Source organism: Pan paniscus, chromosome 21 (assembly GCF_029289425.2).
Source record: "Pan paniscus chromosome 21, NHGRI_mPanPan1-v2.0_pri, whole genome shotgun sequence".
Classification (NCBI taxonomy): Eukaryota; Metazoa; Chordata; class Mammalia; order Primates; family Hominidae; genus Pan; species Pan paniscus.
This window is the reverse complement of record NC_073270.2, coordinates 19,700,184-19,725,462: the sequence shown is the minus strand read 5'-3', so window position 1 is coordinate 19,725,462 and position 25,279 is coordinate 19,700,184. Positions and strand designations below refer to the sequence as shown.

The window sequence follows — 25,279 nt, the reverse complement described above, 5'->3', positions numbered from 1 at the left end:
CCAAGGCATGTTCTTGCTATGGTAAAAGTCAGGAGTGCAACAGAGCAAAATCCCCACCCAAGAGCCTTTCAAGCCTGTACCCATGTGATATCTGCTAACATCCCAGTGACCAAAACAAGTCACACAGCCAAAGTTAAAGTCAGAGGAAAACACCTCATCCCCTTCCCCCACGTCTGGGGCCATAGCAGGGGTGTGGGAGAATTAACGATTAACGATCTGAGCTCCCACAGTGGGGCCTCTTGCCAGTCCCCAGCCTCCCTCTCCTTTCTCTCTTCCACTTTGCCTCTCTCCAGAACATCAAGAAAAGCATTCTCTGGCCTCTGCAGAACGGTGTCTCTTTCATCGGGCCTGAAGCATTGTTTTATTCTACAAAGCTCAGGGCATCTTCTCAATGAAAGTGAGTCTCTCCCCAGGAAGCTGGCTGAGAAAAGTAATCTGTTCAAAACCTCATGTAGAACAGACAGAGTCCCTTCACAGAGTCTGTGGCCATTATCATGCTGAACCAAAAGACAAGTAAGCCATCCCCTTTAAGCCCCCAAATCCTTTCTCAGCAAGCTCTGAAGTGGAAGAAGATTAATATTGCATCTCCAGGCTCCTGAGCCACTAAAAATAAAGAATGAACTTCCTCTGGGGAGTTGCCTGGGCCTTTTTCTGAATGCACCTCTGACCAAAAAACAAATAAAACAAACTCTTTCTAGGGATCTCAGGGACAGCACTTTAATGGAGGAGCAATGAAGAACAAAACCTCCCATCTGCCAGCGCTAAAGATGATCCCCGGGCAAACTGGGGAAAACAGAGCAGAAAATTAAGCCTTTGCTTGGTCTCCTCTCCCAGGCTCAGTTCTCACCAGTCCAGACCTGCAGCACACCCTGCAAAGAGGTAAGTATGATGGAGATCAGGAGCAGAAGCAGAAGAGAGCCTGGACATTAACCCTCCCCAGGGCTGCTTTGATGCTGAGCTATTTTATGCCTAGATAATGAACATACCCACAGCACTCCTGGGTCTGAATGCTGATATCAGTCTCTCTCCTCTTGCTCCAGAAAAGCCAATGAATTGTATTACTTGGTTTAGTTTGGAGGGAAGTGGGGAGTAGAGCAATGTAATCAGTTTACGTACAGTCTTTCCAGAAAGATGAAGATAAATCAAGTGTTCAGACACAGGTTACGACTCACGACAAGGCTGCATGCTTCTGGGAGGCCGTGATTCTGGGGGATGGCACAGCTGACCAGCAGGCAGGGATGGGGCTGTGATTTTTGCATTGATTCTAGCTTATACTTTTTTCTGTATCTTAGCAGTTCTGAAGTTGGAATGCATCTTAGTATATATCAAAGCTTCCTTACAACCACCTCCTCTAAGAAGTAGTCATGCCATATAGTTGCCTTTGCCTGTTACATGCATGAATAATCAAAAGCACCAGCATCAAACCCAGCAGAGTGGTATCTGCCATGTGCATGGAAATCCTGGAGCCTCTCCTAATTGGTCTGGGAGTGAGAAGGGAAAATATGCCTTCAGGAGCCCTCTCCAAAGCAGGAATCAGAAGCAGTCTGCAAAACCAGCTTCAGAACCCAGGGCCAATGCTTTTAGTTCTTGCATGGATGACAAAAGGCAAACTCATAGAAGGAGAGAGTAGGATGGTGTTTATCAAAGGCTCAGGGATGGGGGTGGATGGAGAAAAGAGAGATGTTGATTAAAAAGTACAATATTCAGCCAGGCAGAGGGTCAAAACTTTAGTGATCTATTGTACAGCATGATGAGTATAATTAATCATAGCATTGTATATTTCAAAATTGCTTAAAGATTGGATTTTAAATATTCTTATCATAAAAATTGATAAGTACATGAGGTGATAGATATGTTAATTTACTTGATTTTATCATTCTACAATGTAGATACATACCAAAACATCACATTATACCCCATAAATATATGCAATCATTCTTTGTTAGTTAAAGATAAAATTAAAGAACAGAATTACCGTATTACCAAGGTTCTTCATGGCACTCAGGATGACATTGCCAGAGGAGTGGAGAGACCACAGGCAACAACAATTTGGGAGTCAAAAGTGAATCAGAAAAATCAGGTCAATGTTAAGAAATTTAGAATATATTAACCAATTTTATTTTGCTTATATTTTTCTTTTTATATTCACCCAAGTACTATATTATAAAAATTTTTACCTAATTAAATGTAAAGCCCATTCAAATAAGTTGAAAATAAAATTCTAAAGAAAGCAGGATGCCATAGTTTTCCATTGCAATGTTAGTTCTTCCTCAGTGAGACATAAAATAAAGGTGCATTTGGGATTAGGTTGAGTTAAAGGTCCCAAATCTAATCTCCTGCTTCAATCGCAGTGCCCGATAAAACGAGCCAGCGACAGGCAGAAAGCGGAGCCCCACTGAGTTTGTAGTCAAAGTCCCCACCTTGCTTTGGGGCACGTTCCTCTTCCTCCCCTCTTCAATGAAAAACCGCTTCCCTCAGACATCAAGTGCTGCTGCATTCCTGGCCCAGATCAGTTATCAGGAAGTCTTGCTCTTTTCTTTTCTTTCGGGACAAGTGACATAGAAGGCTCACTTTGGAGAACATGCCTTCTGGGTGGAGGGAGTGTCGTATTTCCTTTTTTTCTTTTTTTCTTTTTGAGACAGAGTCTCGCTCTGTCGCCCGGGCGGGAGTGCAGTGGCGCTATCTCGGCTCACTGCAAGCTCCGCCTCCCGGGTTCACGCCATTCTCCTGCCTCAGCCTCCCGAGTAGCTGGGACTACAGGCGCCCACCACCACGCCCGGCTAATTTTTTGTGTTTTTAGTAGAGACGGGGTTTCACCGTGTTAGCCAGGATGGTCTCGATCTCCTGACCTCGTGATCCGCCCACCTCAGCCTCCCAAAGTGCTGGGATTACAGGCGTGAGCCACGGTGCCTGGCCGGGTTGTTGTATTTTAACAGTGGGAAAGGAAGGGCCCTCCCGAAGTGAGATTTCAGGCACTGGCCGTTGGAACAGACAAGGGAGAGGGTCCTCACCCCCCACTCCTTGAAGTCTGGCCATTTGGGTGGGAGAGGCTGGAGCAGCCAGTGAGGACACTCAGCACAGTGTGGGCAACCGGACAGGATGGATTTGAATTTATAAAGAACCTGCCTTCCTTCCTTCATGTTCCAAGCAAATGTTCCAGGTATTTAAGCCACATGCTGGAGAGGTAAGTTAGATAAGTTTCATGCTGGAGAGATAGGTAGATGGGACACAAATCTGGAAACTACCCATCAGCAGTAGAACAGATAAATAAATTGTGGTATATTCATAAAATAAATGTGATACAACTAAGAGGATGAATGAGCCAAAAGATGTGCAACAAATGCATGAGTATTACAGAGACAGTGTGGAGCCAAGGAATCCAGACACAAAATCAGAGTGCATGATTTTGTTTATGGGAACAGCAAAAACTGGGGAAACTAAACAATGTTATTTTTAAGTCAGAATTGTGGTTTCCCTGGGTTGGAGGACTAGGTAGGGACAAGAAAGAGGAGAAGGGACATCTGGGGTGCTGGAAGGGATTCTGTTTCTGGATCTGGAAGTTGGTTTATGAAAATACGGGTGCCTGCAGTTTATGAAACTTCATCAAGATGAACACAGGATGCATGCACCTTCTGCATTATGGGTGTTATTTGTCAAGAAGAAGTTTGTTAAAAGGAAGATCCTTCTGTGGATCGTATGGGGCAAAAAAAGGAAGATCCTTCCCTTCAGGTTGCGGAGATGGGGAAGAAACCCAAACAGGCTGGCTACAGGATCTGAGGGAGGAGACTACATTAATTTTTTAGCTTCCACTTTTATCAGCCTGCTCAAAGCAATGCCCCAAACAAATTATATATTCTATGTCCCTGCAACTTCATGAAATAGGGATCTGCACACAAAAAAAGTGTTCCCCTGAGAGCTCCAGGAAATGGGTTTCACACACATCAATCAAAACTACAAAAGGGGCTAGGCGCGGTGGCTCATGCCTGTAATCCTAGCACTTTGGGAGGCCAAAGCAGGCAGATCACCTGAGGCCAGGAGCTCGAGACCAGCCTGGCCAATATGGCGAAACCCCATCTCTACTAAAAATACAAAAATTAGCCTGGCGTGGTGGCGGGTGCCTGTAATCCCAACTCAGGAGGCTGAGGCAGGAGAATTGCTTGAACCTGGGAGGCGGAGGTGGCAGTGAGCCAAGATCGCTCCATTGCACTCCAGCCTGGGCAACAGGGCAAAAAAAAAGGTCTCCACTTCCTTATTAAAGGAAGATTTGAAAGCATGCACACACACACACAAACACACACACACAGTCTCTAACAGCCATGATTTGTAGCCTAGGCTGAACCACAGCACTGTTTCAGTCATCCCATCTGCCCATTTTTTGGCCTCCGAGCTCTACCCAGCCAGAATTCACCCTATGAGCCCCGTTGAGCAGTAAGCAGTTATTTACTCCATCAATATTGACTGAGTACCTGCCACCATCCAGGCCCTGTGCTAGGTGTTTAATCTGGCAGCAATCATAGGAGGCAGGGAACATGATCCCCATTTTTACAGATGAAAAAGCTGAGCAGGGACATCAGAGCACTTATCCAAGGTCACAACCGGGTGGCAAGTGGGGGAGCTGCAATTCACCCCTATGCACCATTCCTTGCTAGAAACTGTAGCCTTGATTTTCCAGTTATCTAATACTGCATAATGAGCCACCCCAAAACAGTGGCATAAAACCAGAACAATGATTTGCTCATGGATCTGGGGGTCAACTGGGCTCCACTGGGCAGTTCTTGCTCAGGGACTCCCATGTGTTTGCAGAGACATGCAGTGTCTGCGGCCCTCTCCAGAGATTCCTCACTGGGAATCCGGGCATCCCTGAGCATCTCTGTCTGGTCTCCCCACATGGGGACCTTGGGGTGTCAGAACTTCTCACAAGGGGCAGAAGTCTGCAAGAAACCAGCAGAAGCCTAGAAAGTCATGCAGTATCACCTCTGCCACATTGTGTTCATCGAGGCAGCCACAATGGCCCACCCCAGCTCAGAGGGAGGGGACCTGGATCCCACCTCTTGATGGGAGGAGTAACAAAGAATTTGCAAATGTTTAAAACCACCACAACTGGTAAGTTTGTCACAGTGGATATTGACCAAGATGACTGTCTTCACATTTCCACTCTCTTCCTTCACTTCTGATGTGCATTTTAATGCCGTACTTCCTGCTTCTGAGTTTGGCCATTTCACTTGCTCTGGCCTGTGGGATGTTAGCCTAATGATGCGTTTCTCCTCTGCCATCATCATGGGGAAAATGTGCCTGGACCATGCCACTGGTCTAAAGGGGACTCTCTCAGTTCATTTTCTGTTGCTTATAACAGAATATCTGAAACAGGGTAATTTATAAGAAGTGAAATTTATGTCTTACAGTTCTGGAGGCTGAGAAGTCCAAGGTTCAGGGGTCACATCTGGTGAAATCCTTCTTGCCAGTGGGGACTCTCTGAAGAGTCTTGAGACCGTACAGGACATTACGTGGTGAGGGAGCTGAGCATGCTAGCTCAGGCCTCTCTTCCTCTGCTTATAAAGCCACCAGTTCCACTTCTACAATAACCCATCAATTCATTAATTCATTAACCCATGAATGAGTTAATCTATTTGTAAAGAGAAGAGCCTTCATGACCCAATCACCTCTTAAAGGCCCCACCTCTCAATACTGCCACACTGGGGACTGAGTATCCAACACATGAAATTTGAGGGACACATTCAAACCATAGCAGGGAGGGAAAGGAGATGAGAGACTGGAGGGGCAGGGCCCAGCCAGCCTGAATTAGCAGATCCTCAGTCAGACCACAGGTCCATGAGTATAATTCAGTGCTGTGCCTTAGCACTACTTATTGCAGAGTTTTGAGATAGCTTGTGACTCAGTGTTGTCGTGGCTCTAAGTAATTTGTAATTTGGACACTGCCACTTAAAAAAGACATTGGAATCCAACTTCAGAGAAAATATTGGGAGATATGAGAAACCTTATAACTAATCATATGTCACAGAGTTGTTCAAGATGAAGAAAATATAAACAGGAGACAATTTTAGATACCAGCCAAGCTGGTCAGTGACATCTCGGAAAGTTTTTCAAGGTTCTGTGCCTATGCACCCCACCAAATGGACTTCTCCAAAGAGACTCCCACCAAAGCCATAACCAAGTCCTGCCCAGAGCTGTCTGCCTTGAACAACTCATTAATTCAGCTCATTGTGATGCTTGATTGACAGGGCATGTTTGATGTGCATGTGTGTGCAAGTGTGTGTTGAGCTTTATGTGTTGTGTGGGTATGAAAACAGGAGAGCATCTCTGAATGATTCTTTGTAATAAAGAAAAATGGAAATTCATTGTACACTGGTCAGTCATCTTGAACTCCAATACTGGCTATTTCTTTAAAATAAAAAAGGAAAGAAATTTTATTTTCTCTTTACTAAATAAGTTTTCCTTGGAAGAATTATTGCCTCTACATTCTTGGTTCATTTATGCCACCCCATTTCTTATGGGGCCTCCCCTTACCACCACCCCAGTTTTATCCCCAAGAGACAATGGGAAGTAACTCAATCAATGAGAAGAGGCTGGAATCAGAGATAGAGAGCTTTCAAGCTTGAAGGAATGTGAGTACATGTAATCCAACCCACCTGATTCCCTGAGAGGCGGGCCTTGAACCAAGAGAGGGCAAGTAGCCTCCTTGTGACCACACAGCGAGGCTAAGAACCAGCTTGAAGTAGAGCTCAGGCCTCTTTCAAGAGCTTCCCTGGAAAACTGGTGAAGCCAACCAAAGCACAGTAACCATGGTTTTGCGTCATTCAGTTTTTCTTCTGTGGATTTGAGTTCATTCATCTCTAAAACGCATGCCCTGGATTAAATGAGTTTCAAAGGCCTGTCTAGCTCTTTGATTTTTTTTTTTTTTTTTTTTTTTTTTTTTTTTTTTTTTTTAGTAATTTAAAGAGGAGGTCAGGAACACTAGATCTCTCTCAACAAGACACCTGGAACCAAGCAGACCCATTTCCAAACCTCAGCTCCACCATGACCTTGTGCTGTTATGCAAGTCACTTAACTTCTCTTCCCCTAAGTGACCCAGTAGGCAGAGAAAGTACCTACTGTGGCCACACACAATTCAAAGGCACTGAGGGATTTTTTTTCCAACATAATTTGCTATATGGCAGTTTTATTTATTAGAGAGATACTTTCCTGAAGACCTCATGTAAATCCCAGCTCACTGAAGTCCAGACCAACCTTTCCATAGTAACAACACAAAGCATGATGGGTTTCCCTTTTACCAGCTGAGAGCAGCCCCATCTTGGACAAGTTTCAACAAAGCTCACAAACCAGTCTATCTTAAGGCCCTTGAAATTATGAGATTCCCAATTCTCTTTAATCTCTTGGTATTCTATTTCATATTTGGGTTGTAAAGTGAGACTTTATTTTTATTTTATATTAAACTATTTCAGAATCATATAATTCAAATTTACATAAAAAGAACCACAATTATGTACAATAATGTTTCAAAATACACATCAAACTAGTCATTGTGGAGAAACACCCAGAACTTGGTTAATCTATCTTGCACTTGATTTATGGTTTAGCATAGTTTTATTTTTTAGATTTTTAGTTACATGGATTGGAAGTAGGGGGAAGCACCACCACCTTTCTAAAGCCAAAACCTCAGCAGGTTTTCACCCTCCCAGTGGAAATGGAGCTAATTTCAGAAGTAGTGGTGACAAGAAATAAGATGATACATGTTAAGCCCTGAATGCAATGCCAGGAACATAGACAAATGTGCCCAAAACACCATCTTTTATTGTTATCACTGAGCTAACTTTCCTTTTCTTCATTAACTTTTAAATACTGATCTGTTTTTAGGATTATAAATATCCAAGGGAAACAGAGACCATCTGGAGTCATCCCTACGTTGTGGAGGGGTCCCACAAGAGCCCATTAGAGAGGTAAGGATGGCGTTGTGGATCTGGGCACCACGTTCTCTCATCCTCCAAACCACTTCCCATGGCGCCACACCACCAGCCCACCCAAGCACACCATCCCCTGTCCACATATGTGTGGCCTTGGGATAACTTTAGACTTGGAATAAAAGGCGGCGCCACTGGGAAATGCGAGTGGTGGCTTTCCTTCTTCCCTGGGCCGTTTCTCCCTTTGAGTCTGTTTAAGGACCTATTAGGCTGTGGCTTGGACAGACACTGAGATGAAACCCTCAATTTCATGGAGCTGGGTTTGGGTTTAGGTCCTTGTTCACTGTCCCTTCATTGATGTCATAGAGCCACCTCCATCTTGATGGTCACCATCAGGGCTTGGAGGAGTCTGGGGTTACACATTTCAAGATGGGGAGAAAACCTAAATCTTTCTGGCAACTCTAGCCTTAAGGGTGCCATTGCCCACCCCAACTTTCTTTTCCAGAATAAAATAAGGCCAGCATGGAGTCCACACCGTAGCAGGTGGTTCCAGGTCTCAGGTCATGTAAGGATGACCACCAGAGTTCTGGCTTCAGTCTACAAAGCTGGGCCCCAGGCTCCAACCTTCTGCCACTGACCCCCTTTCTCCATCTTCACTGGTCTTGTTCTGTTCCTGGAACTCATCGTGCTCTGTGAGCCACAGGGCATTTACACATGCTGTTTCCTCGCCTGGAACGGTCTCATCTCTGCCCTGTCTCAGGGACCTCTCACTCATTCCTCTGATCTTGTTCCTCGAGAAGTCTGTCCTAAGCCCCTACCAAGTCTATGAAGAGCCCCTCAGCTTTCCCTCCTGAGCCCTCACTGTGTGTGTAGCCAGGCACCACACTGGGAGTTCCCTGAGGATCAAAGGTGTATTACTCCATTCTCACACTGCTAGAAAGAACTGCCTGGGACTGAGTAATTTAAAAAGGACAGAGGTTTAATTGACTCACAGTTTCACAGGGCTGGCAAGGCCTCAGGAAACAAAACAATGGCAGAAGGGACAGTAAACACGTCCTTCTTCACATGGCACCATGAAGGAGAAGAATGAGAGCCAAGTGAAGGAGGAAGTCCCTTATAAAACCATCAGATCTCATGAGAACTTACTCACTATCATGAGGACAGCATGGGTGAACCCACCCTCATGATTCAGTTACCTCTCATGAGGTCCCTCCCACAACACGTGGGGATTATGGGAACTACACTTCAAGATGAGATTTGGGTGGGGACACAGCCAAACCATATCAGGAGGTGTCCATTTTGCTCAGCCTTGCATCCCGTACTCTCAACACAGGGCCGAGAAGGTATATTAGGTAGTAGTTGCTTAGTAATTATCACAGAATGAATGAATAAAGGAATGCTTATGGGCTCAAAACATCAATGGGTTTTCCCTTTTCCTCATGCAAAGAGCAGAATTCCAAAAAAAGGGGATGGCCAAAACGGGAGGTACTGTCCCTGGACTGCCTTCCCAACTCCAGACTTCTCAAGCTCCCTGGAGGCCCTTCTGAATCCCACCCCTAACCGCACTCTGGAGGCACCCCTGTAAAGGCCTGATGTTTTTATGGCATCTCAAGGCTTCAGAGGAGACCCCACACCAGGCCCTGCCCGCAGTAGGCTCCAGGCCTGCTTTGCAGGCCTCGGGGTCTCCAGTGAGAAACTTGCCCAGCTGAAAAGCTATGGAGCCGCTTTGCCTAAAAACTATGCTTAGTACCTGGGGACAGGATCAGTCGTCCACAAGCCTCAGCATCATGCAATATGCCCAGGTAACAAACCTGCACATCTGACTCTAAAATAAAAGTTGAATTTTTTCTTTTTCCAAAAAAGAAAAAACTCGCTTCAGCTTTGCTCTTTTCTTTATTGATGAGGAGTAAGAGAAAGCACGGGCTCCACTCTCTGCCGGCTGAGATCCCCACCAATATGAGCAGTTCTCCAGAAACAAGCATGAAACCCTCCAGAAAAACCCACCATTACCCCACTTCATCTCCACAGGCTACAAAACAACAGCAAAGGCGCTTTGAGACAGAGCACTTTCTGATTAGTCCTTTAAGAGAAAACCTTTCCTCAGCAGGAAATGATGTTCCAGAGGCTGCTGGACAGAAATATAGAAACAACTATAATCCAGCTGCCCCTGAGTGAGCCACGCAGTCCCTCAACACAGCATGTTCCTTAGTTCCTCAGGCCCACCCAATCTCTGTGGCCACTCCAGGACCCCCCACCAAGAGCCTGCAGGAACACCTCCCAGGGCCCCTTTCAAGCCCATTCCAGGGCCGCCTGCAGATCTCATCCTGGGCTTTGGGAGCCTTCAGCTGTTTCCAAGAGTTAACTAAACATCAATTTAATTACACTGCTGGGCTATATAAATATTATGCTCTACAAAATGGTACCAAGCAGATATTTTTAGGAGGTCACAGATGTTTCTTGTGATTAGCCTAGTTACAGATCTGGAAGAATTTTTTTTCCTTCAAAGAAAAGTCAATGAGGATTCTCAGCTGTCATCTGGGGGTAGTTCCCAACATGGTTAAGCACTGCGCATGTTAATGGCACACCTGGGAGACTTCCTTTTTGTCTCCTCTGCCCTGTGGCTGTCAGTTTCCCTCTGAAACCCAGCAAGTGGGGCCCAAAGTCTAGGATCATGCAGGAGGTCAGAGGCCCAGTGAACCAGACACCAAATCCCAGCAAGGCCTGTTTCTCTACCTCTGGACTTGCCCTGCCTCTCAATTCATGCCACAAACATTTATAAAGCACCAGCTGTGTGCAAGACACCACACTGTAGCTGCCACTGCAAACTGGGATAAGACACTAACTAATATTAAGTGGCAAAATGAGACTTCTGTTCCCATAGGTATACAAGAGGGCTCACAGCAACGCTATTTAAAATCACCCTAAACTGGAAACAATCAAATAACAATGGAACACCACTCAGCAATAAAACAAACGAGCAGTAACTGTGCACAACAGTGTGGATGGATCTCAGACACAGAATTCTGAATGGAAGGCGCCAGACACAGCGGAGTGTGCACTGCATGGTCCCATTTATATAAAGCACAAAAGTGGGCAAAACTAAAGTCTATGGCATTAAGAGTCAAAATAGTGGTTATCCTGGAGGCAACAGTAACTAGAAGGGGGTGTGAGTGGGGATTACTGGGGCGCCAGTCATGCCTTATTTCTTGAGCCACATGTTGTGTTGGTTACACAGGTGTTTTCCATTTGGGGAAGTTTGTTAGCTGCACACTTAGAATGTGTGGACTTCTTCCTATGTATGTTATTCTTCAATTTTAAAAATGCATTAAAAAATAAGTAAATAGGCCGGGTGCAGTGGCTCACGCCTGTAATCCCAGCACTTTGGGAGGTGAGGCAGGTGGATCACCTGAGGTCAGGAGCTCGGGACCACCCTGGCCAACATGGTAACACCAGTCTCTACTAAAAATACAAAAATTATCTGGGTGTGGTGGTGCACACCTGTAGTCCTTTAGAAGGCTGAGGCAGGAGAATCACTTGAACCCGGGAGGCAGAGGTGGCAGTGAGTTGAGATTGTGCCACTGCACTCCAGCCTGGGTGACAGAGCAAGACTCTATCTCAAAATAAAATAAAAATAAATAAAACAATAAAGTAAATAAAAGCAACTTGCCCAATGAGGCAAGATCCAGCCCCAGGCAGTCTGCTTCCAGATTTCGAGTTCTAACTGCTGTGTCCTGGTGCCCCTTCAAATGCAAGTGCTGCTGGAGATCGCCAGGACTCAGCACTTGCTCTGATCCTTCTCTGGACCTCATCATCAGAGTCTGCTGCACCTGACTTCCAACTGCTGGAGGGCTTTCTCTCAAATGCCCAGACCCAGGGAATCAAAAACCCCTGTCCCAGGAGCAGCCCTGTATTAGTCAGGGTTCTCTTAGAGGGACAGAACGAATAGGATATATAGATAGATAGATAGATAGATATAGATATAGATATAGATATAGATATTTAGAAGTTTACTAAGTACTAACTTACATGATTACAAGGTCCCACAATAGGCTGTCTGCAAGCTGCAAAGCAAGGATAGCCAGTCCCAGTCCCAAAACTGAAGAACTTGGAGTCTGATGTTCGAGGGCAGGAAGCATCCAACACGGGAAAAAGATGTAGACTGGGAGGCTAGGCCAGTCCCTCCTTTTCACATTTTTCTGTCTGCTTTATATTCGCTGGAAGCTGATTAGATTATGCTCACCAGATGAAGAGTGGATCTGCCTTCCCCAGCCTACTGACTCAAATGTTAATCTCTTGTAGCAACACCCACACAGACACACCCAGGATTAATACTTTGTATCCCTCAATCCAATCAAGTTGACACTCAGTATTTACCATCACAAGCCCTCAACCAAAGACTGATGGGAATTAGTTTAAAAATTCTGCAACTCCCTCTTTCCTTGGGCTGGACAACACTGAGGGGTGTTCTACCCTGTCTCCCTGAACTGCTCTGTGGGGTTGAGCCCTTCAACAATGACCTGCTCAATAATATGCCCTGTATCACCTTCCTTCCCTCCCTGTCCCACTGCCCCACTCCCCAGGGGATATTTCCTGGAATCACCACACAAATCCACAGCTGGCAGTTGCATCTTTGCCCCAGGGCCTGCCACTACAGTGTGAGGTTCAGGAAGCCCCTTCTCAGAGAGGCCTTCCCTGGCCACCCAGGCCCCCTTAGCCACATTCCCTTCCCTTCTCAAGTGTCTTCTCTGGTTATTTGTTTGCTGTCTATTGCTTGTGTCCCCACAACCCACCCACAACCCCCATCTGGAAATACAAGCTCCAGGAGAAAAGAAACCTCAGCTTGCTTGCCACCAGCTCCTCAAACCAGGAGTGATTTCCAGAATGTTTCATAACCATATGGCAAAGGGAAAAAAACCCATCAGAACGGGTCACTGAAAACCAGAATGGTGTTTGACCAATTGGAACCAATTCTGGCCTCATATATCCCAGCTTACTATCAGCCTGCCAAAAGTAATTAACTCCTAAGACATCATGAGTGCTCAAAAAATATTTTTTAGGCAAATAGATTAATTGCTCAGTCAGTGAACAGAAGAAACTGGCAATTTACAGCTAAAAATCCAAGATCTTCCCTAATTTAAAACCTCCAGAATAAAAACCTTGCCCTCTTTGGTGGTGCTGTCCTGGAACTTGTGCCAAAACACATGTGAACAGATCCACCCATGGGAGCTGAGACAGTCCTACTTCCCTGTTTCTTGTTTGGAGAATAGAAAAAATCACCTGCAAAATCGTGAGGTCCCTAAGAGTTGCCCTAGGATCCAGAATCTCAGTCTGGTCTCCATGCAGCCAGGTGCACCTCACTGAGACTCCCACAGGGGCCGTGAGCCATTTGCTCCATCCTTCCTAGGGCACAGTGCACATCTAACCCTGTTCAGAGACAAAAGAGGTGGGATCTCTGGGGGCAAACTGGGAATGTCCCAGATAAGCCAGGGCATTTGTGTGGCCCACATAGGACCACACCCATGCAAAGGCAGAACACAGAGCTGGAAAAAGGAGAGGTATACAAATTGTAGGAGAGAAAGACAACAGCTCAATCGGGCAGTTTCCTGGAGGATGACCTTGAGAACATGCATGGAATGTAGATGGTGGAGGCGGGGGAGTTGGTAGGATTATGGCCTCCAAGAAGATCCTACACCTCAGTCTTCAGGACTGTGGCTAGGATGAGATATCACACCCATGAATACATTATTTGTCTTTGTGTGGGCTCTATCACAAAGTATCATAGACAGGCGGCTTAAACAACAGACTTTTATTGCTTATCATTGGAAGCTGGTAAGTCCAAGATCAGGGTGCCAGTCTGGTGAAGGCCCTCTTCCTGGTGTACAGATGGTCACCTATTTGCTACATCCTCATTGGCAGAAAGAATAAGAAAGAGAGAGGGCGGAATGGAGAGAGAGAGAGAGAGGGAGAGAGAGATAGAGAGAGAGAAAGAAAGAAAAGAAAGAAAGAGAGAGAGAACGAACGAGCACTCTGGTCTCTTCCTCTTATAAAAACACTGATATGGTTTGGTTCTGTGTTCTCACCAAATCTCATGTCGAACTGGAATCCCCAGTGTTGGAGGTGGGGCCAGGTGGGAGGTGATTGGGTCATGGGAGTGGCTCCTTCACGAATGGCTTAGCACCATCCCCTTGGTGCTGTTCTTTTGATGGAGCTTTCACAAGATCTGATTGTTTTAAAGTGTGTAGAACCTCCCCTGCCCAATCCTTGCTCCTTCTTTGGCCATGTGAAGTGCTACTCCCCCTTTACCTTCTGCCATGATTGTAAGTTTCCTGAGACCTCCTCAGAAGCCGAGCAGATGCCAGCATCATGCTTCCTATACAGCCTGAAGAACCATGAGCCAATTAAACCTCTTTCTTTATAAATTACCCAGCCTCAGGTTTTTCATATAGCAATGTGATAACAGACTAATACAGACACTAATCTTATCATGAGGGAACCACTCTTGTGGCCTCATCTAACCCAAATTACTTCCCAAAGGCGCCACCTCCAAATACCATCACATTGGGGTTCAAGGTTTTGACATATGAATCTGGGGTGACACATTCACTCCACAGCATTACCTCACATGGCAGAAGGAATTTTGCAGACATAATTAAGATTACTAATAAATTCACATTAAGATAGGGAGCTTACTGTGAATTATCTGAGTGGCCCGGTATAATCACGTGAGTCCTTTCATGAAGAGGCAGAAGATGAAGACAGAAGAATTCAGAGAGATTCAAAGCCTGAGAAGGGCTCGACACACCGTTGCTGGCTTTGCAGACGGAGGAGCCATCTGGCCAGCCTCAAGTTGCTGAGAGCATTCCCAGCTGATAGGAAACAGTCCTATCACCACAAGAAGGTGAATTCTGCCACAACCTGAATGAGCTTGGAAAAGATTCTCCCCTCAAGCCCCCAGAGAAGAGCCCAGAGTGGCCAACACCTTAAGATCAGCCATGGGAGCTGAGACGGCAGCCCAGCCTGCCTGGACTTCTGGCTTCCAGAAGCTGTGAGTTAATGAATGGGTGTTGTTTTAAGCCACTTAATGTGTGGTAATCTGTTACACAGCCATAGAACACTGACAGGCAAAGAGTAAGACCATGTATGGTAGGGAGCCACGGTCATGAGCACAAATACCCACAGGGGCCCTGCAAGGCTGGCCCAGCCCAAGGAAACTGCAACCACCAACACTCAGCTTCAGAGCCAGGGAGGCCAAGCTGGGAGGAGTGGGCCTCGGTCTGTCTGGATAGCCCACCCGCTCCACACCCACAGCTGTTGCCTGGCAGGAATACAGGCTCAGTGTATCCAAATGACCGAATTTTTAAAGAGAATACAGAAATCCAATTTTTTATATACAATGTCCTAATTCAAACTTTACTAACACTGTGTTGGCCCACCTTGTATAGACCAAACAAAACACAGATGTGTGTTTTGAGCCACATGTGACCTTCTAGGGCACCAGCCGAGTATAGGAGAAAAAGCAGGAAAGTCCCTAGAGGCAGTGGGGAGCCAGCCTAAATGCCTGCCCTTCCCCTTACCCAGCAGAGAAAGGGACTCACATGCACGGGAAGCCCACTTCCAGCCAGGGGATCTGTTGGGCCGCCCGAATGAGGGCTCCCCAGCAATCCACCGTCACGAGGGCTCCTGGTCCCATTTACAGATGAGGAAGCTTGGGCAAGAGGCGGTTCAGTACCCACCTGTGGTCAGGCAGGTGTAAAATGGTGATGCTGGGCTCAAAATTCCGCTTCTGATTCCAGAATCTGAGTCCTTCCAGCAGCTTCACGTGGCATCCAGCATTGAACGTTTTCTTGAGATTGAAAGGGGTTTGCGGTCACGTTTCCAAGGCCTGGGCTTCCCACTCCTCGCTTGTTGACCACCTTTCTCTCCCTCCTCCAGGCTCCTGCCCCTCCATCTCTCCAGCCCCTGCCCCATGGCTGCCCTTCCTCACAGCCCCTTCCTCACCCCCTGCATCCCAGCCTCTCCGATTCCATTCTCGCTGCTTGATTGTAGCTCAGGCTCTCACTTTCCCAGTTCCAAATTCTTGAGAAAGGAATCGAGTTAGCTCAGGTCACTTTTTTTGTCCCAAGTCAGAATGGGTCATAGGTCAGATGCCAGCCCAGGCATGAGCCTGCATAACCCCTCTGTCCACTCTCCCATCTCTAAGCAACCCCCATCTCAGGGCCAAATGATTAACACATGGTATGAGCAGGACTCCCAGGTAGCAGGGGCTTAGGTGAGCCATTTCCCTTAAAAAGGAATGTGACACAGCTGGGCACAATGGCTCACACCTGTAATCCCAGCACTTTGGGAGGCCGAGGTGGGCAGATCAGCTGAGGTCAGGAGTTCAAGACCAGCCTGGCCAACATGGTGAAACCCCGTCTCTACTAAAAATACAAAAATTAGCTAGGCATGGTGGCAGGGGCCTGTGATCCCAGCTACTCGGAAGGCTGAGGCAGGAGAATCGCTTGAACCCGGGAGGCGGAGGTTACAGTGAGCGGATATCATTCCATTGCACTCCAGCCTGGGGGACAAGAGTGAGACTTCGTCGCAAAAAAAAAAAAGAAAAAAGAAAAAAGGAATGTGGCACAATGGCACCCCAAACACCTGCCGGCCCCATGCCTGACACTCAAACATGGTTGAATGGGAGTGGCCTGGGCCGGTGGAGCTGAGTGCTCACAACAGAGCTCAGAATCCATTGGAAGCCTCTGAGACATTCACAGGCTGGGGGCACTGACAGGGACAAGATGCAGATCACCTCTATAATGACGCACATGAGAGAAGAAGCCAGGATGTGCACTAAGTCCGTGCCCATCCCCTTAGCAGTGTCTAACTGTGGAGTAGAGCACTCTCAGGACAAATGATCTCTTCGTTTCCCACAGAAAGGATGACATTTTGTAAGCAACAAGTTCTCACTCTGCCTTTCTCTAATATGAAATGGAGGAAGGCCTCTGCAGAGCCATCCAAATAGTCAGGAGCTGAACACTAGACCAAGATGAGGTGAGAGGGCTCATCTTGCTGAGAGAAGGGGAGAGTTGCTGATCCTTCCTCTTCAGGAACACAGCCACACAAAAGCCTTATTTCTAAGGGAGGGTGGCAGGTTCTTAAAAACAACCTGATTAGCTTATATGACACATAATAAACTGCATGGGTTTATATGCATTGCACAAGGTGATGCTTTGACTTGGGAAAACATCACCACAATTAAGATAATGAATATACCCACTACCCCCAAGTGTCCTCATGACATTTGTCATAATCCCCCCATCCTTCCTCATTTCCCCATGCTCCTGTCTCTTGGCAACCACTGCCTTTTTTTTTCTGTCACTACGTTTACATTTTTTAGTATTTAATATAAATCGAATCATATAGTATGTGCTCAGTCTTCTCTGTCTACTTTCACTCAGCATAATTATGTTGCCATTTATCCACATTGTCATTTGTGTGTATGCCAATCATTTCTTCCTTTTCATGGCTAAGTAATATTCCATGGTATGACACCGCACAATTTGTCCACCCATTCACCTGTTGATGAACATGTGGCTTGTTTCCAGTTTAGGACTACTCCCAACACAGCTGCCATGAACATTCACATGCATGCGAGTGTTTATTTTATGCTTGTACATATGCTTTCTTTTCTCTTAACAAAATACCCAAGAACAGAATGGTGGGATTATTTGGTAGGCGTGTATTTGAGCATGGCAGTTGTGATGAAACTTCCACCCAGGTTTCAGAGTGTCCACACTGGGTAGGTGTTTGAGCATGGCAGTTGTGATGAAACTTTCCTCTAGGTTTCAGAGTGTCCACACTGTGTATATTTAGCCCACAAGTCAAAGGTACACACAAACCACATGTGAACCAAGAACACACACACACTCACCCACAAGGAGTTTGCATCAGCTGCATCAGACTTCATCCTATCCTCCCAGACAACACGTGAAGGGAGCTTCCGGAAGGGAAATCTCCCAGGCTGCCCTCTGATTTTGTAAAATGTTCAATGCACAAGCTCCTGACAGCATGGATACTTTATAAATGGCTCACAGAGGGCTGTGGGGTCTGTCTCTGGGAGATCCTTTAATTAATGGCACCATCTCATTGGCCTAGAATAGAATAGTTACAGTCAATACTGAGAGCTTTGGCATGAAGTGAAGCAGAGCTGGAACTCTCTAAGGGTGGTGCCATCAGCATCCCCTGGGAACTTGTTAGAAATGTGCACTCTCCAGCCCAGATTTCCTGATTAGAAGCTCTGAGATGGAGCCCAGCAATCCAGACTTTAACCAACCTTTCCGGTGATTCCGATGCATGCTCCAGTTAAGAACCACTGGCCTAGAACACCTCCCAAGCCCTTCAAGTTTCTTGGAATTGAAACCATCAGAAATTATAATACACCAACAGCACCATCCCCTCTATTGCCTGGGTTCCACCCACAGACCTGTGGTGCCCAATTCCCTTAGCACCCCACAGTCTCATAGTAAAGTTTCCTCATGGAATCAAGTTACCATGCAGAATGCACACCTGCACAATGATGGTTATCACTTCTTTCCCCAAAACATCAAACTTTTTTAGAAAAGGAAAAATGTCTCAAGAACACAATCATTGGAGTATTTAATTCTAATGATCATAATCACCCATTTCTTTACACGTGGCTCTCACCCTGGCATAAATGGAGCATAAAGGGCATAAATGGAGCTAAAGAAAGAGAAAAAGACAAAGATTCTAATTGATGCACTACAACGCTTTTTACTGCTTCAGAACCCTCCCTGAAAATTTACCCATCAACAGGAAAATCAATTAAACTTGAATAGGAAGAATTTGAGTAAAAATATTGGATACTTTTTACTTTAATCTTCAGATTAAGCATGATTTCCACTCGACATTATCATCAAAGAGAAGTTCTTCCTTGGTATTTTTGCATGCTTAAAATTTAGCCCAGTCTTTGAAAACCCTTTCCAGCTTCCAGCTAAGCAGAACCTTGCCACTCACTTTGAACTTTCCGGCAAGGAAAGCCTTCTGCGGGTTCATTTTGCCCAAAACCAGCTCCATAAAGACGGACTCCGGGATTGTAAAGACAGTGTCTGCTGGGAGCCTGGCAGGTCCCGGATACATGTCCCCAGAACCATTCTTCAGATCAATGGTCCACCGCAAAATGGTCTTCCCATTTTTGGTGATGTCCAGCTGAAAGACGGCATTGACTTTCTTGACCAATTGAGCTCCCACTTCCCTGATGTGAAGTCTAATGTCCTGAAACACTGGGAAGCTCTCAAATTCTGACAGCTCTAGAGGATGTGGCATGGCAGGTTCTGGAACTGAACCCAGAACCTCGAACTGGCCCACCAGAGGTCCATCCTCTGCTTTGATCTTGGGTTGATGGTCACTTCTCTTCCACATCTTCCTGTGCTAGTCCCCTGGACCTTGCCATCTAGTCTGTGAGCAGCTGTGACCAGATTAATACCCACAGGTCAGATTGTGACATCAAAGGTAAGGCCAAGTGGGGACTGAAGCTGGTGTGTGTGCTACAGTCTTATTGGCTAAACAAATGATAACATGTGACCTCAGATAAGGGCTCAGACAGGCCATTGTGAGGCAGATCCACACACACACGCCCCTCCCAAACCAATCAGGGATGTTGGTCTTGCAAGCCCAAAAGGTCTGCAGGCTGCAATGGGGTTAAGGGAAACTGGCCCCAGAAGCTTCTTTAGTGACATGAGCTCTGTCTTTCCAATGCAGACATCTCCTCAGTGAAACCCAACGTGAGACAGAAGTTATTCTTATTCCTCTAAAACTGGGTAACACTTAAGTCCCATTAAGTGGGTAATACTTAAGTTAATACTACAGATCCTAGTGCTGAATTTGGCTTTATCTGGCTGCTGGTAGAAAGGGAAATGCTTTTAGGCCAGAGTAATTGATTGGAGAAGGAATCAGTCCAGGGGCCTGCATCAGAAACTTTCCAGAAGCACAGTGAGACACACACAGAGAGATTAAATGTCCCTAAGATCAGAAGATGCTGCCAGTCTGCTCTGGTAATTACACGTAATAGTATAGCCCTTACTCTGGGCCAAGGTGCAGAGTTCTAAGTACTACACATGTATTAACACATTTAACTCTCATTACAACCCTCTATGATAGGTACTTTTTCTTTTTCTTTTTTTTTTTTTTTTTTTGAGACAAGGTCTTGCTCTGTCACCCAGGCTGGAGTACAGTGGCGCGATCTCTGCTCACCGCAGCCTCTGCCTCCTGGGCTCATTTGATCCTCCCACCTCAGTCTCCCAAGTAGCTGGGAATACGGCATGCGCCACCACACCTAGCTAATCTTTGTACTTTTTGTAGAAATGGGGTTTCACCATGCTGCCCAGGTTGGTCTCAAACTCCTGGGCTAAAGTGATCCACCTACCTCGGCCTCCCAGATAGGTATTCTTTTTATCCCCATTTTACATATAAGGAAACTGAGGGGAGAAATGAAGTAACTTGCCCAATGTCACACAGTTAGTAAGTAGTGTAGCCAGATTTGAGGAGAGGCAGAATGACTCCAAAGTCCACCTGTTTATTTCTTTACTTTTTATTCTGAAATAATTTCAGTCTTATAAAAAGTTTGCAAAAATAGTACCTGTTTAACCTTCTCCCAGCTTTCCCCAAAACTAACATCTTATATAATCACAGTACAGTGATCTAATCTGAGAAATTCACATTGGTTCATGACTACTAACTAATCTACAGACCATGTGAGACCATATCCATTTGGTTTCAGGTCTCCCTAGTGCCTTGCAGTCTGGGGCAGCTCTTCGGTCTTTGTCTTTCGTTACCTTGACACTTGAATACTGGCCAGTTATTCCCAAAAATGTCCCTCCTTTGAGGACTGCCTGATGCTTTCTCCTGGTTAGGTGGAGGTTATGCATTTGGGACAAGGATGCCACAGAGGTGACCTATGCTCTTCCCACTGCGCCATAGCAGGTGTCCATGATGTTATGTCCCATTTCTGCCGATGTTGTCCTTGATCACTTGGTTAAAGCGGCTCCTTCAGGCTTCTGCACTGCAGAGTTACTGTTTTTCCCTCTGTGATTAGTATCTTTAGGGGAGGTGCCTTGAGACCTTGCAAATGCCCTGTTTTGCATCATCCTCTGGCCCACTCTTGTTGCATCCATCCATGGCCCACCCCTGCAGCAATCAGTGTGATGTAGGCCTAGCAGTCATCTTCTGTGCTTCTTACTCCCTTGAGATTTAATAACTGGAATTCTGCTCTAAGGAAAAGTGCCCTCTTCTCTCCCATTTCTTTATTTGTTCAATTATTTATTTATCTCAGCATGGACTTGTGGGTATTTGTTTATTCTGTGGGTCATAATCTACTATTATCATTGTTTATTTCCTTTCTAAATTGTCCCAGATTTGGCCATAGGGAGCTTAATCAAGTTGGAGCCTGTATCCTTTCCTACATCAAACTGCTCTTATGTGTAAGCAAAGCTCTGTTATATGGAGTTGCTGGAAACTTCGTTCTTTCTGGGAATGTTGCAGAAGAATGAAAAAGGCTTCAAAGTACATTTGCAAAGATGGATGAGCTGCTGTTATCAACGCTGAGCAGTTAAACAAAGCCCAGTGTCTTCCAAAACCATGTTCTTGCCATGAGGTCACCAGGTATGGACAACATCCGCACAGAGATTTTAAAATGAGGAGGGCAGGAATTCCCCAGCAAGTTCACTATAAGCAGTCAACAAAGAACTGAGCCCCACCACTGCCCGTATCTCATTTTCCTCAAAGACAGCGTTGTCCCATCTAAATTATTCAGGCAGGTCCCCAATAGGGCTGTCATTCTCCTGCCACAGTGTGTCCGAGGGGAACACAGTTCCACAGCTCATACATAAGAAATCCAAAACATGCCAGGACTCAAGGGAGCACTTCCCCAACGACATTGTTTAGAATTGTCCTCCAATAGAAATAATAAAAGTAGAGACACTGTCTAGTCAGTTTTATTATTTAAATTCTCAACAGATACTACTGCCTTGTTACCTGCACCGTGGCAGGCTGCTTCTCCTACCTTGACTGCCACCCCATTGGCATCTTGAAAACACGCACCCTGCAACTGGACACAATCTTCCTCAGCCCTGTTGAGATTCTTTCCCCTTTGGTTACCATTCAGACCCAAGAATCTGGTCCCAGCAGATTTGTAGCTTTTTGTTTCTGAATTCTTCAAATGCTTTAAAGGAATGTGAGAGGCATGGAGATCTGTTCCCTAAGAAATACAATTAAATTAAAATTTAAAAATAAAAAATTGCAAAACCATTTTATTAAATAGGATGCTTTTAGCTTCAAGTAACAACCACTACCATAAAAACTGATAATGGTTCAATTCAGTGGTCCCAAAATGGGGTCCCCAGGCCAGTGGCATCAACTCCACCTAGGGATTCATTAGAAATGCACATTCTCAGGCCCCATGCCAGATCTGCTGAATCAAGAACTCTGGGGAGGGGACCCAGCTGTATTAATCAGGGTTCTCCAAAGAAAAAGAACCAATATGATATATATAGAGAGAGATGAAAGGAGTTATTATAGGAACTGGGTCACATGGTTTTGGAGGTCAAGAAGTCCCACATGCAAACAAGGGACACAGCCAGGGGGTATAACTCATTCCAGGTCCAAAGGCCTGGACTGGGGGGTGGCGGGGGTTGGTGTAAGTCCTGGACCAGGACCCCAGATGTCCAAAGGCAGGAGAAGATCCACGTCTCAGGCCTGGCAGAGAGGCTGAGTTCCACCTTCCCCTGACTTTTTGTCCCATTAAGACCCTCAATAGATGGGATGATGCCTCCCAGATTGGGGATGGCCATCTGCCTTACTCGGTCCACCAATTCAAGTGCTGTCCCCTCCTTCTAGGAATGCTTCCATGGACACTCTCTGAAATAATGTTTTACCTCTGGTCTGGGGATCCCATGGCCCAGTCAAGTTGACACATAAAGTGAACCATCATGCCAGCAATTGGGGTTATAACAGGCCCTCCAAGGTCTGAAAATTGGGTTTTTCCACTATGGCTTGGAGAGGTCAGCCAAGACCTCTGTGCTGTGTCCACTCTTGCATTCTACCATCCTCAATGTGTTGCCTTTTGTCCCCAGCTTGTCACTTCACGGCTGCTTGGCTGCCATGGCTCCTTCCATCACATCCTCAGAAGACAGCAGCCCAAGCCAAAGGGACAAAAAAGACCTCTCCTTGGACCTATTGCTTACCAGAAAGAAAAGGTCCCAAGGCCTCCACTGGTCTCACTGGCAAGGACTGAATCACATGTCCATCAGGATTCACACCCCTGAGCAGGGCTCCCCGTCCCTTGGACAGAATTGGAGTTGGGGTAACAGGAAAGAAAAGGGTGTTGCACAGCAACAAGTGCCCACCACAGGTACCCACAGCTTCTTCCATTGCTCCTCGGAAGGCAACAAGGAGAAACCCCATCATTTTTGAGAGCTTTGGTGTCATTACATTTCAATAACAAAAGGTCATTTCCCTTTTTTGCCAGCCTCCTCATTGGGAACAAAATGTGGCTGGGGGCTTTCTTTCTGAAAGTTTACAAATCCATCTCCCACTTGCCAACCCAGCACCTGGGCAGGTGTATTCACTCACAGGTGTCGGGCTGGCAGATGGGTCAAACAGAATGGGGGAATGGGATTAAGAAGTGTCACCCACCCCCATCCCCTGAATGGGAACAAATCTATGTCACCGAGTTTACCCTTGCTGTGAGGGCCTCAGACAAGGTGCCTGCACCTGGTTATCAGATGCAGTGAGAGGAGAAGGAAAGGACTTTCACCTTTTACTTTATATATTCTGCTTTGTTTGTAATGAGTGTGAACTCTCTCCATGGTTTTTTAATTGAATACAATTTTTCCAACATCTTATTCTTAAAATTTTTAGGCATATTTTGCAAAGTTGAAAGATTTCTAAAGTGAACACTCAAATATTCACCAATATTCTATCATTGCACTATATTACACTTGTTTGAAGCTCTCCATCTTATTTTTATCTTATTTTTATGTTTCAAAGTAAATTACAGGTATCAGTAGCCCCCAAACACTTGAGCATGCAAAGCATTTACTACAGTACAATATTTCTTTAGTTTTTCATGTAAAATTTACACACAAAGAAATGCACAAATCTTAAGTGTACATTTGCTGAGAGTTGACCAATGCACACACCTGAATATAACACATTTTAGTACTAAGGAGCTGAACGCCACGTGGCCCACAGCCCCCAGTTGCCTTGAGCATGGAGCCGTCTGCAGTGTGTGCAGAAGCATGAACAAGCAGGAGCTGGGGTTTCTTCTTCACTCGTCAGGTGGAAGGCTGCTTCCTGGCAGCATGGGGCTGTCACCATGAGTCCCCGGAGGAAGGTCTGAAAGTGTCTCCACCAAAGACCCAAAGACCAGAGGCATAAACCAGGATCTCCACATTGAGAAGACATCATACCTTCTGAGCCTCGACACAGATGGGAAATCAACTTTTATGAACTCCTCTGAAGGCTTAAAATCTTTGTTCTGTGGGCCATCTGGTTTCCAGTAGGACCATCACCCACTTCCCTGGCCCCTGCTGAATCCAGTCACATTTTTAACAATGCTGAGCCCTGGCCTGTGTCCCAGAAATTCTCACAGGATTGATGGTTCAATTGAGGGTTGGTAAGTACCAATCCTGCCCAACATAATGAGCTGGAGCCTGCATGGGATACACAGAAGGGCAGATACGTGATCCCTGCTCCCAGAAACTCAGAACATGGGCAGGAGAGATGCATACAAGTTTAAAAATCCAACTATGAGAAGAGATTGATAATAACTGCTTACGGAAGAAGACAATGAGGTAGCACGTCAGGATCCCCATTCTGCACACCCAACAGGCAGAAGCCTCTTGTCTGAAACTTACATCATTTCCTGGAATCTTGTTTGTCTGCCCCCAGACAGAGAACCTGAGATATGAATTCAAAGTAGCTTATTTGTGAGATGAAGTTGGGGGAATGGAGAAGTGAGATGGAGAAGGGAAACCAGCCAATAGAGGGTGTGTACTCAAGAGGTTACCCTGGGCTTTGGGAGGCCAAGGCGGGCAGATCACGAGGTCAGGAGATTGAGACCATCCTGGCTAACACGGTGAAACCCTGTCTCTACTAAAAATACAAAAAAAAAAAAAAAAAAATTAGCTGGGCATGATGGTGGGTGCCTGTAGTCCCAGCTACTCAGGAGGCTGAGGCAGGAGAATGGCGTAAACCTGGGAGGTGGAGGTTGCAGTGAGCCGAGATCGCGCCACTGCACTCCAGCCTGGACAACAGAGCGAGACTCCATCTCAAAAAAAAAAAAAAAAAAAGAAGTTACCCTGGGC

The 25,279-nt window shown here is 45.9% G+C and overlaps 2 protein-coding genes across 3 annotated transcripts; one reads left to right on the top strand and one right to left on the bottom strand.

Moving 5' to 3' along the window:
- Nucleotides 1–2,125: 2,125 nt before the first annotated feature.
- On the top strand, nt 2,126–23,810 carry LOC130541064 (putative uncharacterized protein SCP2D1-AS1). Of its 2 annotated transcripts, none has more exons than XM_057300840.1 (3): nt 2,126–3,160; nt 7,873–7,955; nt 23,045–23,810. In XM_057300840.1, exons 1-3 carry the CDS (start codon nt 3,152–3,154, stop codon nt 23,382–23,384), a joined length of 432 nt encoding a protein of 143 aa, XP_057156823.1. In that variant the 5' UTR covers nt 2,126–3,151; the 3' UTR covers nt 23,385–23,810. The 2 variants fall into 2 exon arrangements, with proteins under 2 accessions (XP_057156823.1, XP_057156822.1); XM_057300839.1 differs by having other exon boundaries at nt 2,126–3,184.
- Nucleotides 18,682–19,375, bottom strand: SCP2D1 (SCP2 sterol binding domain containing 1). The gene has a single exon (XM_003810618.3). The coding sequence runs from the start codon at nt 19,335–19,337 to the stop codon at nt 18,867–18,869; it is 471 nt and encodes a 156-aa protein (XP_003810666.1). The 5' UTR covers nt 19,338–19,375; the 3' UTR covers nt 18,682–18,866.
- Nucleotides 23,811–25,279: the final 1,469 nt, after the last annotated feature.

What these genes read in the sequence shown, in the direction of transcription:
- LOC130541064 (XM_057300839.1), top strand. Translation starts at nt 3,152, where the DNA reads ATGTTCCAGGTATTTAAGCCACATGCTGGAGAG. An exon ending in TTAAGCCACATGCTGGAGAG is followed by an intron (nt 3,185 to 7,872) that starts GTAAGTTAGATA and finishes ATCTGTTTTTAG; the next exon opens with GATTATAAATATCCAAGGGA. An exon ending in CACAAGAGCCCATTAGAGAG is followed by an intron (nt 7,956 to 23,044) that starts GTAAGGATGGCG and finishes TTTTGTCCCCAG; the next exon opens with CTTGTCACTTCACGGCTGCT.
- SCP2D1 (XM_003810618.3), bottom strand. Translation starts at nt 19,337, where the DNA reads ATGTGGAAGAGAAGTGACCATCAACCCAAGATCAAAGCAGAGGATGGA.